We start from the raw sequence: 16,904 nt of genomic DNA on the forward strand, positions 1-16,904 counted from the left end.
TCCCACTTTAAGGAGGAAACCATAACATTATGGCTTAAGAATGGAATAATGAAGAAACAGAAATAGCCAGCATTTATCTCCAATATCTTATGTATTGTTTATGCTCTTCATTAGAGAGAGAGGAAAAGTACACAGTGAAGAGACTATAGCCACAATGCTAGACACTTAATAAATACCTCTTGGTTGATCAATGGAATTGTCTGTGTTGACAGAGAGGTTCAAACTAGGCTCATTCCTATCAGTACTGCAGTGGCAAGTCTGCAGCTCTCTGGCCAAATACATTTTCTCTGACAGTAAGAAAAGCAGTGATAGGAACAGGGTATATGTCAACATTCTGAGAGGTGCCAACTTACACTACAAATGTTGCCCACAACCAAATATTAGGTAATTGCTCTAAACAGAAAGAGGACTCTAGAAGCCAACTCACAGATCTCTAGTTCATGAGCACAGGACAGTGAAACTGGAGAAGAAAATCTTCAGTTGAATGAGGACTAGGGGAGAAAAATCTTGAGCAAGCAAGAGTTAGAGAAAAGCATTTCCGATTTTACCTCTCTTAGAACTGTTAGAAGGAGGGAGGTGTAGTTGGAGTGGAAAAATTGGAGGACTTTGGAAACTCCATCAAGGCCTGGAGTGCTGGCCACAAAATTTGCTCCCAGGTGTCACTAGGTACTCAAAGTGATTGTCCACCAAGGACTCCTGCAGCTGCCTACTATGCCAGTAGGCATAGGAAGAGGGAGTTGTAAGCCATTGTGGAATTCAAGCTGTGTCCTACACAGTGGCTGAGGAGATCTCCTCCAATTATCATGATCAATCAAAATAGATCTTCTTTTATAAAAATGAGAAACAAAAGAAATAGCTTAACATAAGAAGATTAGGCAACTTGAAATAAGAAAAGTTGGGGGGGGGGGCTTCCCCGGTGGCGCAGTGGTTGAGAATCTGCCTGCTAATGCAGGAGACACGGGTTCGAGCCCTGGTCTGGGAAGATCCCACATGCCGCAGAGCAACTAGGCCTGTGAGCCACAACTACTGAGCCTCTGCGTCTGGAGCTTGTGCTCCGCAACAAGAGAGGCCATGACAGTGAGAGGCCCGCGCACCGTGATGAAGAGTGGCCCCCACATGCCACAACTAGAGAAAGCCCTCACACAGAAATGAAGACCCAACACAGCCATAAATAAATAAATTAAAAAAAAAAGAAAAGAAAAGTTGGGGGGAATTCCCTGGTGGTCCAGTGATTAGGACTCTGCGCTTTCACTCCTGAGGGCACGGGTTCAATCCTTGGTTGGGGAACTAGGAACTAAGATCCCGCAATCCTGTAAGCCGCGCAGCTAAAAAAAAAAAAAAAAAGGAAAATCATGTTGGGCAATTGTAGCAAATGGTCTCCAGTTAAGCAGAATCAGTGCAAGAAATGGGAGACTTCTTTAAAAAAATTACATCTAAAATAAACCTTGACCTCTTGTCATACACAAAAATTAATTCAAGATGGATCATAGACATAAATATGAAAGCTAAAACTAAAAAAAGAGATACATGCAACAACATGGATGAATCTCAAAAACATGTTGAGTGAACGAATCCAGCCTTAAAAAAATAATGTGAAAAATAGAACAAAAAATATACTTGAATCAGAACATAATGTAGAACTATATTAATATCTTATTAAGATACAAAACCCAGAAGCCATGAAAGAAAAACCTGACATATGTGACTGTATAAAAAAATTAAAGTAAGATCCATATGGCAGAAATCACTGTAAGCAACATTAGAAGATAATTGACCTTCTGGGAGAAAATATTATCAGCATATATAACAGAGTTAGTATCCATAATATGTAAAGAACGTCTATAAATCATTAAGAAACGGGCATTTCAGAGAAAACTTGGCCAAGGATATGAACAATGTCATTCAAAGGAAGTACATGGACATGTTTGACCTGGGAAAAGAAGGGGACCTAGGAGTGACGTGATGTCTTCAAATATTTGATGGTATTTCATGTGGACTTAAACTTGTACTGTAATGGCCCTAACAGGCAGAATTAAGAGCAGAGTGTGATGGTTATAAGGAGGGAGATTTTATTAGGATCACTTTCTCACAGAATTCCCCCCCCCCAAAAAATGGAATGTTTTGTATCCCTGAAAGTATCCTATTTGAGGTTGGATTATCATCTATGAATAATGTTACAGCAGGAATTAAACATCAAAAGTATTGCTTGATTTAGTTAATTTTAAGGTCCATTTTCATTCTTTAATTCAGTGATTCAAATTATATAGACTTTCAGCCACTAAGAAAAGTTTAAATTATGTCTAGTATCCTCTATTTAAGGAGGTGGAGAAACTTATAATAAGATTAGGAAAGAGTTCCATAAACCATGGTTAAAATTAAAAGCATTTCATGGATTAAAGAGAGAAGCTTCATAGGTTTGAAAAATCAACTGTGTATTTTGCCTCGTTTGTATTCTTAATTCCATCACGATTGTAGTTATGAAAAGTTATAAGCATAAAAAAGGTACAGAAAATAAGAAACACCCCTGTAAGTACCACTGAGGTTAAAAAGATACTAACCATTTGCTATTTTTGCTTCAGATCTCTTATTTTCAATAAATCCTCCAACCCTTTCCTCTCCCTCCCTGTATATTACCACCATTCTGATGTTATTGTCTCCTCCATTCCCCTGAAAGTTTTATGCTTTTATTGCATTTGCATATTTATAAGCTTTATATTATATATAAATAAATTATATATATGAAAATACAGAATATATATTTGTGTTTAAAATCTTTACATAAATGGTATCCTTTTACAGTTTTTTTTTTCTTATTTAACATTCTCTTTCATCCATGTTGGTACAAGTAAATTTAATTCATTCACTTAACTATTGTCTGGTATTCCTCTATGAAAGAATCCGTTTATTCTGTTGATTTCCAGACATTTAGGAGACATTCAAATTATGTCTAGTATCCTCTGTTTAAGGAGGTAGAGAACTCACCTATTCCCTCAGAAAGCAGTTGTTTCTACTTTTTTTCCTGTTACAAACAATAATAATACATCTTCAATGAATATCTTTATTCCGGTCTCGTTTGCACATGTTCAAGAGTTTCCCAGGGAATGGCTGAGAGAAGTAGTATGGATTTTTTATTGGGTACTACAAAGCCCTCCAAATAGTGGTTATATTAACTTATATTTTTTTACAGAAGTAAATGGGAGTTCCCATGTCTTCATATCTTTCGTTCCACTTGGGACTGTTGGATTTTTAATGGATGCCAGTATGTTGGATGTGAAATGGTATCTTGATTTATTTTGCATTACCCTGAACACTGTTGAGGCTGTGCACGTTTAATGGCTATTTAGATTTCCTCCTTGTTGAATTGCCTGTTCATATCCTTTACCTAGTTTTCTTTCAGATTGCTTGATGATATCTTAACTGAATTGTTGGAGTTTGAATAATATTTTCTGGCTGTTAATCTTCTGTTGGTCCCCATTCTGTCCTGCATTTTCATTTGGTATGGGTGTCTTTAGTCATGTGGAAGTTTTACATTTTACTGTAAATATATTAGTTAAAAATGGTAATCCAGCCTCAATTCAGCTACCTCCAGTGACTAGAAGCTTTGTGCTTTTTGTATTTTGGAAACACTTTCCTACTCCAGTGTTGTGAAGATATTCTCCTAAATTATTTATTTATTTTAAATACTGAAATATACAGAAATGAACAACAAATGAATAAAAATAAAATAAACAAATTATTGTAAAATTAACACCTGTGTAACTTTTGCACAAGAAATAGAGCATTACCAGCACCTTGCAATCTCCATGCATTTTTCTTCCCAATTTTAACTCCCTTTTCTTCTCCCTAGTGGTAACCATTTTCTTGGCAATTATGATGTTCAGTTCCATGCTTTTCTTTATAGTTTTACCCCCATCTCCTATATTTTCTTTAAATGTTTTACCATTTTGTTCTTAACATTTAGGTTTTTAATCTATCTGGAGTTATTTTTGTGTGTGTATAATGTGAGGTAGGAATCTAATTTTGTCTTTTTCGATATGGTTAGCCAATTGTCTCAGAAGTGTATTTAGTAGTCCATTCTTTACCAGCAAATTTGTAATATCTATCAAGTTTCTAGACCCCTTTATCTATCCCACCTGTCTACTTATTTGTTTTTTGCACTCATACCATACTGCTTTAATTTATGTTGCTTTTTACTAAATTAACGTTTGGTATGGCAAGTCCCTTTCATTATTTTTCTTCAAAATTGCATTGATTATTTCTGGTTGATTGTTCTTCCAAATTAATTTTAAGACTAGTTTGTCAAGTATCATGAAAAGAAAACCTTGTTGAGATTTTGATTGGAAATTTCATTGAATGAAATAAATCTCATTTCATTAATTTAGAGAAAATTTCCATCTTTATATTGTTGAATTTTTCCATCCATGAACGTGGTATATTTCTCCACTGATTTAGGTCTTCTTTTGTGTGCTGAAAGTAAGTTTTCTAATTTTCTCCAAAAAGGTCTTGCACATTTTTTGTTAATCTCTAGATATCTTAATTGTTATTATTTGTTATAGCAAATACTATCATTTTAGAAATTACATTTTCAGATTGCTAGATGGCTTGTAAAGAAATGCTACTGATATTTATATATACAGCCCAAAACCTTACTGAATTATTCACTTTTATTAATTGTAAAAGTTTGTTGTTAGATATTCTTGAGTTTTTAAAATGTGGCCAAACATTCCCTCCGTGATAATGCCATTGTTTTTTTATTTCCAATTCTTATACCTTTTGTTTACTTTCCTTATCTTGTTCTATGATCTCCATGACCAGGTTGAATAGAAGTGGGTGGTGATAGTGGCAAAATTGTATTGTCTTTGGTTTTAAAGTGGTATTTTCTAAAATTTCATTTTTAAGTATGATGTTTTAAATCACAGCAAAATCCTTTTTGACCCATCTCCTAGAGAAATGGAAATAAAAACAAAAATAAGCAAATGGGACCTAATGAAACTTAAAAGCTTTTGCACAGCAAAGGAAACCATAAACAAGATGAAAAGACAATCCTCAGAATAGGAGAAAATATTTGCAAATGAAGCAACTGACAAAGGATTAATCTCCAAAATTTACAAACAGCTCATGCAGCTCAATATCAAAAAAACAAACAACCCAATCCAAAAATGGGCAGAAGACCTAAATAGACATTTCTCCCAAGAAGATATACAGATTGCCAACAAACACATGAAAGGATGCTCAACATCACTAATCATTAGAGAAATGCAAATCAAAACTACAATGAGGTATCACCTCACACCAGTCAGAATGGCCATCATCAAAAAATCTACAAACAATAAATGCTGGAGAGGGTGTGGAGAAAAGGGAACCCTCTTGCACTGTTGGTGGGAATGTAAACTGATACAGCCACTATGGAGAACAGTATGGAGGTTCCTTAAAAAAACTAAAAATAGAACTACCGTACGACCCAGCAATCCCACTACTGGGCATATACCCTGAGAAAACCATAATTCAAAAAGAGTCATGTACCACAATGTTCATTGTAGCTCTGTTTACAATAGCCAGGACATGGAAGCAACCTAAGTGTCCATCGACAGATGAATGGATAAAGAAGATGTGATACATATATACAATGGAATATTACCCAGCCATAAAAAGAAACGAAACTGAGTTATTTGTAGTGAGGTGGATGGACCTAGAGTCTGTCATACAGAGTGAAGTAAGTCAGAAAGAGAAAAACAAATACCGTATGCTAACACATATATGTGGAATCTAAAAAAGAAAAAAGGTTCTGAAGAACCTAAGGTCAGGACAGGAATAAAGACGCCGACATAGAGAATGGACTTGAGGACATGGGGAGGGGGCAGGGTAAGCTGGGACGAAGTGAGAGAGTGGCATGTATATATACACTACCAAATGTAAAATAGCTAGTGGGAAGCAGCCACATAGCACAGGGAGATCAGCTCGGTGCTTTGTGACCACCTAGAGGGGTGGGATAGGGAGGGTGGGAGGGAGACACAAGAGGGAGGAGATATGGGGATATATGTATATGTATAGCTGATTCACTTTGTTATACAGCAGAAACTAACACACCATTGTAAAGCATTTATACTCCCATAAAGATGTTTAAAAAATTATAATATACCTGTAAAAAAAAGTATGATGTTTGCTGCAGACTTTTGGCAGGTATAATTATCATGGTAAAGAAATTCTCTTCTAGTCTTAGTTTGCTGAGAGTTCTTAATACTATTCAGTGTTGAATGTTATTTGTACTTTTAACTTTCTTTGAAAAGGTGCAAATAATGAGGTTCTAAAAGAAGAAAGTAACGTTTCTATACTCTGTGAACTTTTCTGATTGCAGGTACTTATTGAGAGTGAGCAGATGAGAAAAGAAGCTGATGACTCAGGTCCTCTCACTGAATTGGAACACTGGAAACGCATGTCAGCCAAATTCAATTATATCATTGAACAGATTAAAGGGCCAAGTTGTAAAGCTGTTATAAATGTGCTTAATGTTGCACACTCCAAACTCTTAAAGGTAAAAGACCTTGTATTTTAAAGTTTACTTCAGAACAACGAACTGGAAAATTACCCTTCTTGAACTGCTTCTTTGCATCATATACTTCGCATCATGTATTTAGAAGTGTTAAAACTTTGAGTAAGGCTTTCTCATGTACCATCGTTACTTCCAGAAGAGGAAAAGGGAGTATAGAAATGAAAATTTATTTCTCAATATTTCACACACCAATTTTGACAGTACTACTATAGGGTGATTGCTATTTATTTTTAAATTGTTTTTGAAATTGTAAATCAATAGAGGCTTATTGAATTAGAGAACTATATAGAAAGTCAAAAGCAAAAATGTCCTCTATCTTACATCTCATCCCCACTATTCCATCTCCTTTCCTAGAGGTCATATTTATTAACAGTTGAGCTTGATTCTCTCCAGGTCCTTTTCTGTTTCTTCCTTAAAAAAAAAAAAAAAAAAAAAATATATATATATATATATATATATATATATATTTGTTTTGTGTTTCTAAATTTTTAAAATTACATGGCATCATACTCTATTTTTCTTTAACTCCCTGGTCCCCCCAACAGCATATCTTGGAGAGTTATACCTATCAGATCAGGCTCTTTCGTTTTCCATAATGTTAATGCATCAGGTTTTATTTAATCATTTTCTTGTTTTTAGACAAATTGTTTCCTTTCTTTTTTTCAACAATCTTGAGATATAATTCACATATTACTCATTTCTGCCATTTAAGGAGCAAAATTCAGTGGTTTTTAGTACATTCACAGAGTTGTGCAACCATCACCACAATCAATTTTAGAACATTTTATCACCTCAAAAAGAAACCCTGTACTCTTTAGCTATCACCTCGCATCTCCATCTGTCTCCTTCCCCTCATTCTAGCCCTAAGTAACCACCAATCCACTTTTTATCTCTATAGAGTTGCTTGTTTTGGACATTTCATATAAATGGAATCATATAATATGTGGTCTTTTGTTACTGGTTTCTTTCACTTGGCATAATGTTTTCAAGGTTTATCCATGTTGTAGTATGTGTCAGTAATTATTCCTTTTCGCAGCTGAATAATATTCCATTTTATAGATAACACCACATTTTGTTTATCAGTTTATGGATATTTGCATTATCTCTACTTTTTGGCTATTATGAATAATGCTGCTGTGAACATTCTTGTACAAGTTCTTGTGTGGACATATGTTGTCATTTTTCTTGTATATACCTGGGAGTGGAATTTCTGGCTCAAATGGTAACTCTGTGTTTAACTTTTTGAGGAAAATTGTTCCTTTTCTATGTGTTCACAAACATTACTACAGTTAAAGCCTCTGCGTGCCTACAAGCAAGTATTTCCCTAGGGTGTATACTCCACAACTTTGTTAATACTTATTATCAGTTAAAAATTTTTGTTTGCCTGTCCAACATGTGGAAAATGGCTTGTTGTATTTTGCCTTTTCCTTATTAATAATGAAGTTGAGCATCTTTTAAAGTTTATTTGCTATTTGCATTTATTCTCCTGTGAATTGTTTGTTTATATCTTTCCCTCATTCAGAAAGTTTCAGATATTGTTTTGTTCTGATTCTAGTAGTCCTTTATTACTATGGCTATTAATCAATTGTTATATATGGTGGATGAGGCAAACCGCCATGGTCCCTGAGCATCTCTGCACATTATTGCTGGATATGAAAAGTACACTTTGCTGATGGGAATATTTTCTTTCCTGAAGACCCAGAATAATGTAATGTCACTTTTCTAACCTAGAAAAGTCACTCCAGGTAGAAGCAGGTCTGGTTTAAGCCAACAGATAGAATGTTAATTACAAACAGAATGAGTCTTCAGTTTTAGTATGTCACTTAAGGTTTTTATAATAACTTTGTCTTAAATAATCTAAGAAAAAGATATATCAATCACATTTAAGTATCTACTCTTTTAGTATATGTATGATTAGGGAAGACAGCTTGAATTTCATGATGAAACCTTAGCACAGTGATATATTTGGATGTTTCATAGGACTCTTATACTTTCTTTTCTTAGAATTGGCGTGATTTGGATGCAAGAATCACAGATACAGCAAATGAGTCAAAAGATAATGTCAGATATTTGTACACTCTAGAAAAAGTATGTCAGCCTCTCTATAACTATGACCTAGTAAGTATTCTTTTTAAAGTGTAGTTTAAAAGATTAACGCATACACTTTGTTATAAAGCAGAAACTAACACACCATTGTAAAGCAATTATACTCCAATAAAGATGTTAAAAAAATAAAATAAAAATTAGCGCATAAAATCAATTTATTATGTGTGTATTGGGAAAAACATATTGCAGAAAAGTTATTTAAAAGATATCTTTTCCTATTATATATCTGTAATGAATTATAAACTATATTTATTATTTTAACCTACATTTAAATATATAGCATTATCATAACTATGACCTCATTTGTGAATTGAGCAAGACAAATATATTAGTTATTCATTGCTTCATAACAAATTACCCCAGAACCGAGTGGCTTAAAACAATAAGCATTTACTATATCACAGTTTTTGTAGGTCAGGAATTCAGGGACGGCGTAGCTGAGTACCTCTGCTTCAGGGTCTCTCATGAGGCTGCAGTCAAGCTGCTGTCTTGGGATGTGGTCTCTTCTGAAGGGGAGGCTGACTGGGGAGGGTCCACTTCTATTGCACACCACATGGACCTTTGCACAGGACAACTCGCTTCCCCTAGAGTGAGTGACACAAGAGTGAGCAAGAGAAAGTGCCCAACTAGCATTACGCTGATACCAAAGCCAGATAAAAACACCTCAAGAAAATAAAATTACAGGTCAATATTCCTGATGAATATAGCCGCAGAAATTCTCAACAAAACAGTGGCAGACCAAATTCCACGGCACATTAAAAGGATCACACACTAAGATCAAGGGGGATTTATTCCTGGGATGCAAAGATGGTTCAACATATGCAAATGGATAAATGTGATACACCACATTAATAGAATGAAAGATAAAAATCATATGATTATTTCAATAGATGCAGAAAAAGCATTTGACAAAATACAACATCCTTTCATGATAAAAGCTCTCAATAAATTGAGTATAGAAGGAATGTACCTCAACATAATAAAGAATACATATCCTTTAAAAATTGTATAAATAAACATGCAAAAAAGAGAATGTATATGAATATTATAACATCTCTGTACTTTTAAATATATTTAAAGCTTTTCACTATAAAAAGTAAACTTGGAAGAAAGATATAATGCTTTTTGCTGTTACCAAGAGCTATAAATTTTAAGGTATACTGATTTCAACTTCTTGATTCAAAAGACTTATTTAAATTCATATAATTTTCAAATCTTTTAGTTTTTGTTTTAGTTCTTTTCATCCTAGTAATTTAAAAAACTTTGTTCAATTCCTCTAGCGATGCATGTACTTTATTATTATTGTTATCACTGAGCTTTTTACATTCTCTGATGTAGGAGTGTTTCTAACATTATCTTTTGAAATTAGAGAAGTACTGTTAGTATTAAGTCTTATAATTTCTTCCCCCTCATATACCAACTATTTCTGTAGTTTCAAAAATTCTTTTTTTCTCATTTTCTTTATTCTCCTTAAAATAAACCAGAAGTTGCTGTTTAGTTTGTAACTGTCAGTTGAGCAGGAAAAGTGTAGAGGACTCATGCTTCCATTTCTTGTTGATAAAATTTTATGAATTTTGTTTCATGTTTCATTTTATCATCTTGGTATTGTGCTGTAGGCATATCAACTAATATATTTTATGCATAAAATGTCCAAACACTATGTATAGATAAGAACTGTGCACTCAAGGAGCTACTATTATAAATAATGATGTTTAAAATTCAGATGAAGGGCATTTCCCCGGTGGGCCCATTTGATACTGTCCCCAAGCCTTTTTCATTCTTTGTAGAGTTGCCTTATTGAGGGTGGAAGGGACTCCTTCTAGACATATTTTTATTAGAATCTTTTTGGTCTACAGATAACACATACAATATGAATTCTGACATACAGGGTTAACTACAAAGTGACGATACTAATTTCCATAAGCCACATAAAATTGATTTCATTATGTCATGGTTACACCTCATACCTAGGACATATAGTACACTCATCAGTAGTTGTTCTTCCTGGCTTATTTATTCCACCACTATTAAAAAATCTTTTTATATATTTTAAATTGTCCTAGCAATTAAAAGGCTAGCTCCTTGAGGGTGGGAATGCCATTGACCTTCTGTTGTTCTTCCATAGTGATTTATGATTTACATCAAGGTTAAAAGCAGGATCTCAAAATCTCAGGCACATAGCTGTGGTTATGCTACAGCTCTAGGACCTTGGACAGGGTACTTAACTTCTCTACATCTGTATTTTCTCATTTGCAAAATGGGAATAATCTTAACACTTTATTTTATAGATTCTAAGACTCATTTTTTTTCACATTTTAACATCTCTGTATTCAGAGCACAACTTACAGTCAGTCAGATTTTATGAATCATTGTGAATGTGACTTGACACCATCTGAGATTATTAGTTCTTTCCTTGTGGGGGAAGGAAAGAACTAATGTTTGTTTTGTTTTTGGTACCATGGGTGTGAATTCAGACTACAGTGAGTGAGCACCAGCTTGTGGAACAGATTCTCAGGATATTTTATTTTCTATCCCTCCCCAAGGAGCAGGATTGGGACAGGTAGGCTTTGTTCCTGTCTTTTTCTCCATGGCTTGTTAATTTCATGCATAGTTTGGTGGCTTAGTTTTTTGTAGGAGTTAGACTCCCCATCTTGAGCATTTTTTTCCCTTCCTCAGTAGAATCAGTGATGTTTTAGATCTGATGAAATCAAACCTACCTTAAATGGTCATTGTTGGGACTTCCCTGGTAGTGCAGTGGATAAGACTCCATGCTCCCAATGCAGGGGCTGGGGTTCGATTCCTGGTCAGGGAACTAGATCCCACATGCATGCTGCAACTAAGAGTTCACATGCTGCAACTAAGACCCAGTGCAACCAAATAAATAAGTAAATATTTTAAAAAATGGTCATTGTCAACATAAATTAAGATAATATGTGAAGCTCTTACCTTGTGCCTGGCGCATAGTAATCATTCAATATACATTAGCAATAGTTTGATATCTCAGATGCACTTGCTCTGCTTGCTCTATGCTGTTCTACTTGATGGCTCTAGGCTGTTCTACTTGTTTCACTTCTTTGTGTGTGTCGTTTCCACCCTGCCTTGACCTCCTCCAGGATAGTTTCCTTATATTTGGAATTCTCCCAATATTCTCAGAACTTCGTGGTACTTAGTAGGTTTGCTGAAAGGTGAATTGAGTTGAATAATGAGGAAGTGAGTTCTAGTCTGATCTCTGTTTCTAATTAGCTTTCTGGCCATACATTAGTCACTTTACCCTTTAAGATATCAGTTTCTTCATCCTTAAAAAGAGCAAGTTAAGCTATTAATACTTAAAATCACTTTCACCTCCAAAATTTTATCTTTAAATAAAATTTTAAGTTTACATGTACAGAAAAGTTGCAGTGATAGTACAGAATTCTTTTCATCTAATTTCTCTTGTTAACATCTTGCATTACCTTGGTACATTTGTCAAAACTCATGTCCTTTCTCTGTTTCAGTATCCAGTCAAGGATACCACATTGCTTTTAGTAAAATTTGACTTTTAAGATTAAAATGTTACACTGTTTTATGTATGTTTAGAGTTTTGAATATTATAGGATATGGATTATTAAAAATATAAATGTATGCTTAATATATTTCAATTTTAGGTTTCCATGGCACATGGAATACAAAATTTGATAAATGCCATCAAAATGATTCACAGTGTGTCAAGGTATTATAATACTTCGGAGAGAATGACCTCACTGTTTATCAAGGTAAGTTTCCAAGGGAAGAAATCACATTGTAACCCTGTGAAAAAGTTAACAATGCTTTCCGTCTGAGCCAGGGAAGGGAATTGGGAACTTTGGGTGCCTCTCAGAGTTCTGGATTTTCATACTTCGTGGAAAAGAAAAGAAAGGCATGCCTGGAGTCAGTTGTACTTAATTGAAGGGGGGCCTTTTGTTTGTCAGAGGTAAACCCCCAGGTTTTTGTTTAAAAGTAACTGATGATTTTCTAATTTATTTGTTCCAAATAGTTTTGCATAAGAGCGAAGAATTGTGCCTAGACTGTTACAAGAAACAAAGAAGGACGCTACATAATGATCAAGGGAAAAATAATGCTTCTTTAGCTACTCCCACCCACATGGTGGTTTATGTAAAATCTTCCCATTTAGTGCCATATGATTAATTATTTTAAATAATTGGAAAAATCATCCAAGAAACACAGGAGTAGAATTTACTTATAAATGATTCAAGCAGAACATAACAGTCACATTTCAACTTTCTTTTAGGTCAAAGAATAGATTTAATCATTGTCTATGCCCAAGCAAGGCAAGAACCTTAGGATTCTTCCCTGTCACTTGTCTTCCTCCTTGCTACATGTTCCACATTGAGATTTCTAGTTCAGTATTATTGTTACTGTGTTTTCAATGTTATGAATCAACAAGTGATCAGACTAAAATCTAAGTATTGCTAGCTTTTTTGATCAACTCTGTTTTCTGATTTCCACATCTTCCTCTGCCTTGGATTTATTATTTCTTTTGCTGAAAAAAATTCTTCAGTAGTTCTGTGGTGAACCCGCTGAATTCCTGCATGTCTGAAAATCACTTCATTTTGTCTTAGCACTCAAACGTTAGTGTGAGATTCTTAAGTTCAATTTAATTTTTTCCTGGAACTGTGAACATACTGTTGTATACTATATACAATTGTTGATAAGAAATTTGATGCTAATCTGATTGTTTTTCCTTTGTGGGAAACCTATTTTATTCTCCCAGGAAGCTTTTAGGATTTTTTCTTCATTCTTGAACTCCTAAAATTTCAAAGTGATGTGGTTCTTTTCACATTTATCTTGTTCTATACTTGCTGGGTTGTTTCATTCCCAAGACTTTCCTCTCTCTTCATTCCTGGGAAGTTTTTCTGTTTACCTCTGATTATTTCTTATCCACCTATTCAATTTATTCTCTCCCCTTGAATCTAAAATCCATGTTCCTTAACTTTTTTTTTTTTTTTTGGTCCATCTTTGTCCTTTGACCTTTCAGCTCACTCATTGACTGTTCATTTATGTCTCAATTGCTGGTCGGTGCATCAAAAAAAATTTTAATTTCCGAGTTCTTTAGTTGTTTTCTTTCATGATGTAAAAATCCTCTCATATCTTTCTTATAAACTTAGTTAATAAAAGATATTTTAAAAGATTTTACATATATCTTTTCTGTATTTTCTCTCTTTGTTGAATTTAATGCTTCTGTTACCATGTTTGTTTTCTTCAATTGCTTGGTGATTCTTGGTTGTCTGCCCATCTTTGTGTTTGAGACTCCTGATTTGCCTCCCTGTTCTGTTTATTTTGTCTGTCTCTTGTGAGTAAGGAGCATAACTTACTGTTGGGAGGGGAGTGGGATAGTTTTTTCTCTGATATGTCCTCCTGGGGGTGCAGTAGCTACCTAGGCCACACTTCTCGAAGACTGTGGTCCACACTCATACCTTTTTCCTTTCAGCATATGTCACTGTTGCCTGCTGTACAAGTTACTCTAAATTTGGTGTTCAGGGTTACAACTGAAGGTTACCTCACATTGTCTCCCATCTTGAAAAATTTCCATAACTGTTCTACCTTCAAGTAACCTTCTCCAGAACCGGGTTCTGGCTTTCTCTAGTCTTTTTTTTTTCTCTGTAGATTTGGTACTGTGTGCTTTCCATATTTTAGGAATTCTCCAAAATTTCTGTGTGTCAGCCTGCCATCTTGGTTTAACTTCCAGACCATTTAAATGGCTGTCTTGCTTTTTTTTTTTTTCCTTCTTTATTTTGGGGGATGTGAGAGGTGGTTAACTTAATATTTAGTTTGCATGTTGAAGGATGGAGAAGAATCACAGTTGGACTGGATCAAGACCTAATTAGAGGAGAACTAGACAAAGAGAAAATATAGTTGACTTTGAAATTGATGGCCTCAGTGACGTAGACTTAAATACAGTAGGTAAATGTGACTTTGGGTTTTCTTTGTTTTACCTGGAATGTATATTTCTTTGTTTTTTATATTCTGTAATTAATTCATTCCATAAGGTTTCTATTTATCATATTTTTATGCTTGTGATTTAAAAAACTTAAATTTTATTTCTTTCTCTACCTATAGTTATTTTGGACTTATATTTATTTTAGGTAACAAATCAAATGGTGACAGCATGTAAAGCATATATTACTGATGGGGGAACTAACCATGTATGGGATCAGGAAATACCAGTCGTACTAAAGAAAATTCAGGTTTGTATAAGTATTTTTATTTTCATAAAGTAAAGCTTTTACCATCTGGCCCAATTTTGCTTACTTTTTTCATTGACAAAGCATGTTAACTCTGAAAAAACATTGTACAGAGTAGCATGAGCATATAAAAAGAACTTCATTAAAATTATCTACTTCCCTTTATGCTTAGTGCTCCTGTTAGGGCATAATTTAATCCTCATCTTGTCCATGGCTGCCTGTATCAGACACCTCTCATGTGCCATTTCATATGCTCTGGCCCCCATCTTTTACTCCAGCCCCTGTTAATTTCATTTTCTTGCCTTTTTGCATTTGTTAGTATTGCCATGTATCCTTAAATAGACCTGGTGATAGTTGGCATCTGATTCTGATCTTCTTTTGGAAGAAAATGCTTCTAACATTTCCCCATTTAGTTTGATGCTTTAATACATCATTGATTAGATTCAAGGAAGTTTTATTCCTAGTTTTAGTACTAGGAGATATTATTAAAAGTTATGAATGGGTTTTGAAAAAATTTTTCAGCACATATTTTTTGAGGAGCTTACAAGATTTTTCTCCTCAATCTATTAATGTTATAGATGACATTTTTAGGTTTTCTAAAATGAAACTATTCTAATATCCCTAGGATAAACTCAACTTAGTCATGGTGTAATTATCTTTTTAAAAACATTCTTAAATTCACTTTGCTACAATTTTCTTTAGGGTTTTTTGCAACTATATTCATGAGAGAGATAGCCTGTAATTTTTCCTTTCGCATAGTGTCCTTGTCAGTGTTTCTGGCACTAAGGTCTCATAATGAGTACGACTGGAGGAGGGGAAGGAAGTACTCCCCTCTTTTCTGGCCTCTAGAAGAGTTTGTAGAAAATCAAAGCGATCTGTTATTTTGAAAGTCTGAAAGAAATGGCCATACCAGCAAGTCTCCATCTGGAAGTGGTTATTGGCTTTCTTCATGTGCTGGTTCCTGGGCTTTGTAGAGCCTAGGTGGGAGGCTGGGACTGTTGAGGTAGAGCAAGAAAGGATGCTCAGTGCCCTCCACCTAGGACGTGAACTGCTGTGCTCACAGGGTTGGCCCTGAGCACTCTCATCTCCACTCGCTGACCTCTGGAACTGGAGGATAAGAAAGAGTTGTCAGAGGAAACAAAGATGAGGAATTGCAGTTAGGATAGTTTCTCTTCCTGAAAACACTTGATCTCAGTGACTGGAAGAACCAGAATCATTATGCAGTTCTTGGATTTGTTCATGTAAAATACAAAGTTATGCAGAGAGAGACCAAAGCAGCACATAAAGCAGTGGTTCTAAACAATACCAAAAGCAACTGGTGAATCAGTTAAAGAAGGAGATAATGACAACTTCACTTGCATAACTAAAACTTATGAAATGTCTGAGTCAGTGAAAAGAGGAGAAATTAACAGTGTAGATCTTGCTTTTGATAACTCAGTTCCTTTGAAAAGTGAAGCAAAGGACAATTTCTTGTAAGTGTTTTCCCAAGTGTTTGAAATGCGTTACAGGTGGTAAAAAAGAAAAAGTTCCTAAACTTGGTGATATGAATTCATCATTTGATGATGCAGAAGCATTTTATTCCTGCTGGCATAATTTTTATTATTGGAGAGAATTTTCTTATTTAAATGAAGGAAAAAAAGCAGAATGTCATGATGAAAGGAGAGAGGTTGAAAAGCAGAACAGAGCAACACAGGCACAAAGAAAAAAGAAGAAATGAACTGAATGTTAGTTGATATTGCATATAACTGTGATGCAAGAATTTTAAAAATTCAAAGAAAAAGAAAAAGCCAAGAAAGAAGCAGAGAAAAAAGCAAAAGCAGAAGGAAAATTGAAGAAGAAAGAAACTAAAGAAAAACAGAGATGAGGTGAATTAGGAGCTGCTTGGATAGCTAAGGAGAAAGAGGAAGTTAGACAAAAGACATTACTTGGCAAAGAAGAAAAAGGATAACCAGGAAAAAAAGCCATTAAGAGAGAAAGGCAATATCAAATCATTATGTTGTACACCTGAAACTAATATAATGTTATAT

The 16,904-nt window shown here is 34.6% G+C and overlaps 1 protein-coding gene and 1 pseudogene across 2 annotated transcripts in view; both read left to right on the forward strand.

Annotated features, from left to right (window-relative positions):
- DNAH8 (dynein axonemal heavy chain 8) overlaps nt 1-16,904 on the forward strand; it is a 329,846-nt gene that overhangs the window by 19,350 nt on the left and 293,592 nt on the right. The window contains exons 8-11 of the mRNA XM_082347906.1: nt 6,356-6,532; nt 8,555-8,668; nt 12,301-12,408; nt 14,779-14,880. Coding sequence (XP_082204032.1) covers nt 6,356-6,532; nt 8,555-8,668; nt 12,301-12,408; nt 14,779-14,880 — 501 coding nt within the window. The remainder of the gene's footprint in view (nt 1-6,355; nt 6,533-8,554; nt 8,669-12,300; nt 12,409-14,778; nt 14,881-16,904) is intronic.
- Nucleotides 14,887-16,885, forward strand: LOC309607356 (dnaJ homolog subfamily C member 2 pseudogene; annotated as a pseudogene). Its single transcript has one exon. The product of its transcript is annotated as a dnaJ homolog subfamily C member 2 pseudogene (transcript).

Source organism: Balaenoptera borealis, assembly GCF_965194805.1.
Source record: "Balaenoptera borealis genome assembly, chromosome: 12".
In the NCBI taxonomy this organism is placed as follows: domain Eukaryota; kingdom Metazoa; phylum Chordata; class Mammalia; order Artiodactyla; family Balaenopteridae; genus Balaenoptera; species Balaenoptera borealis.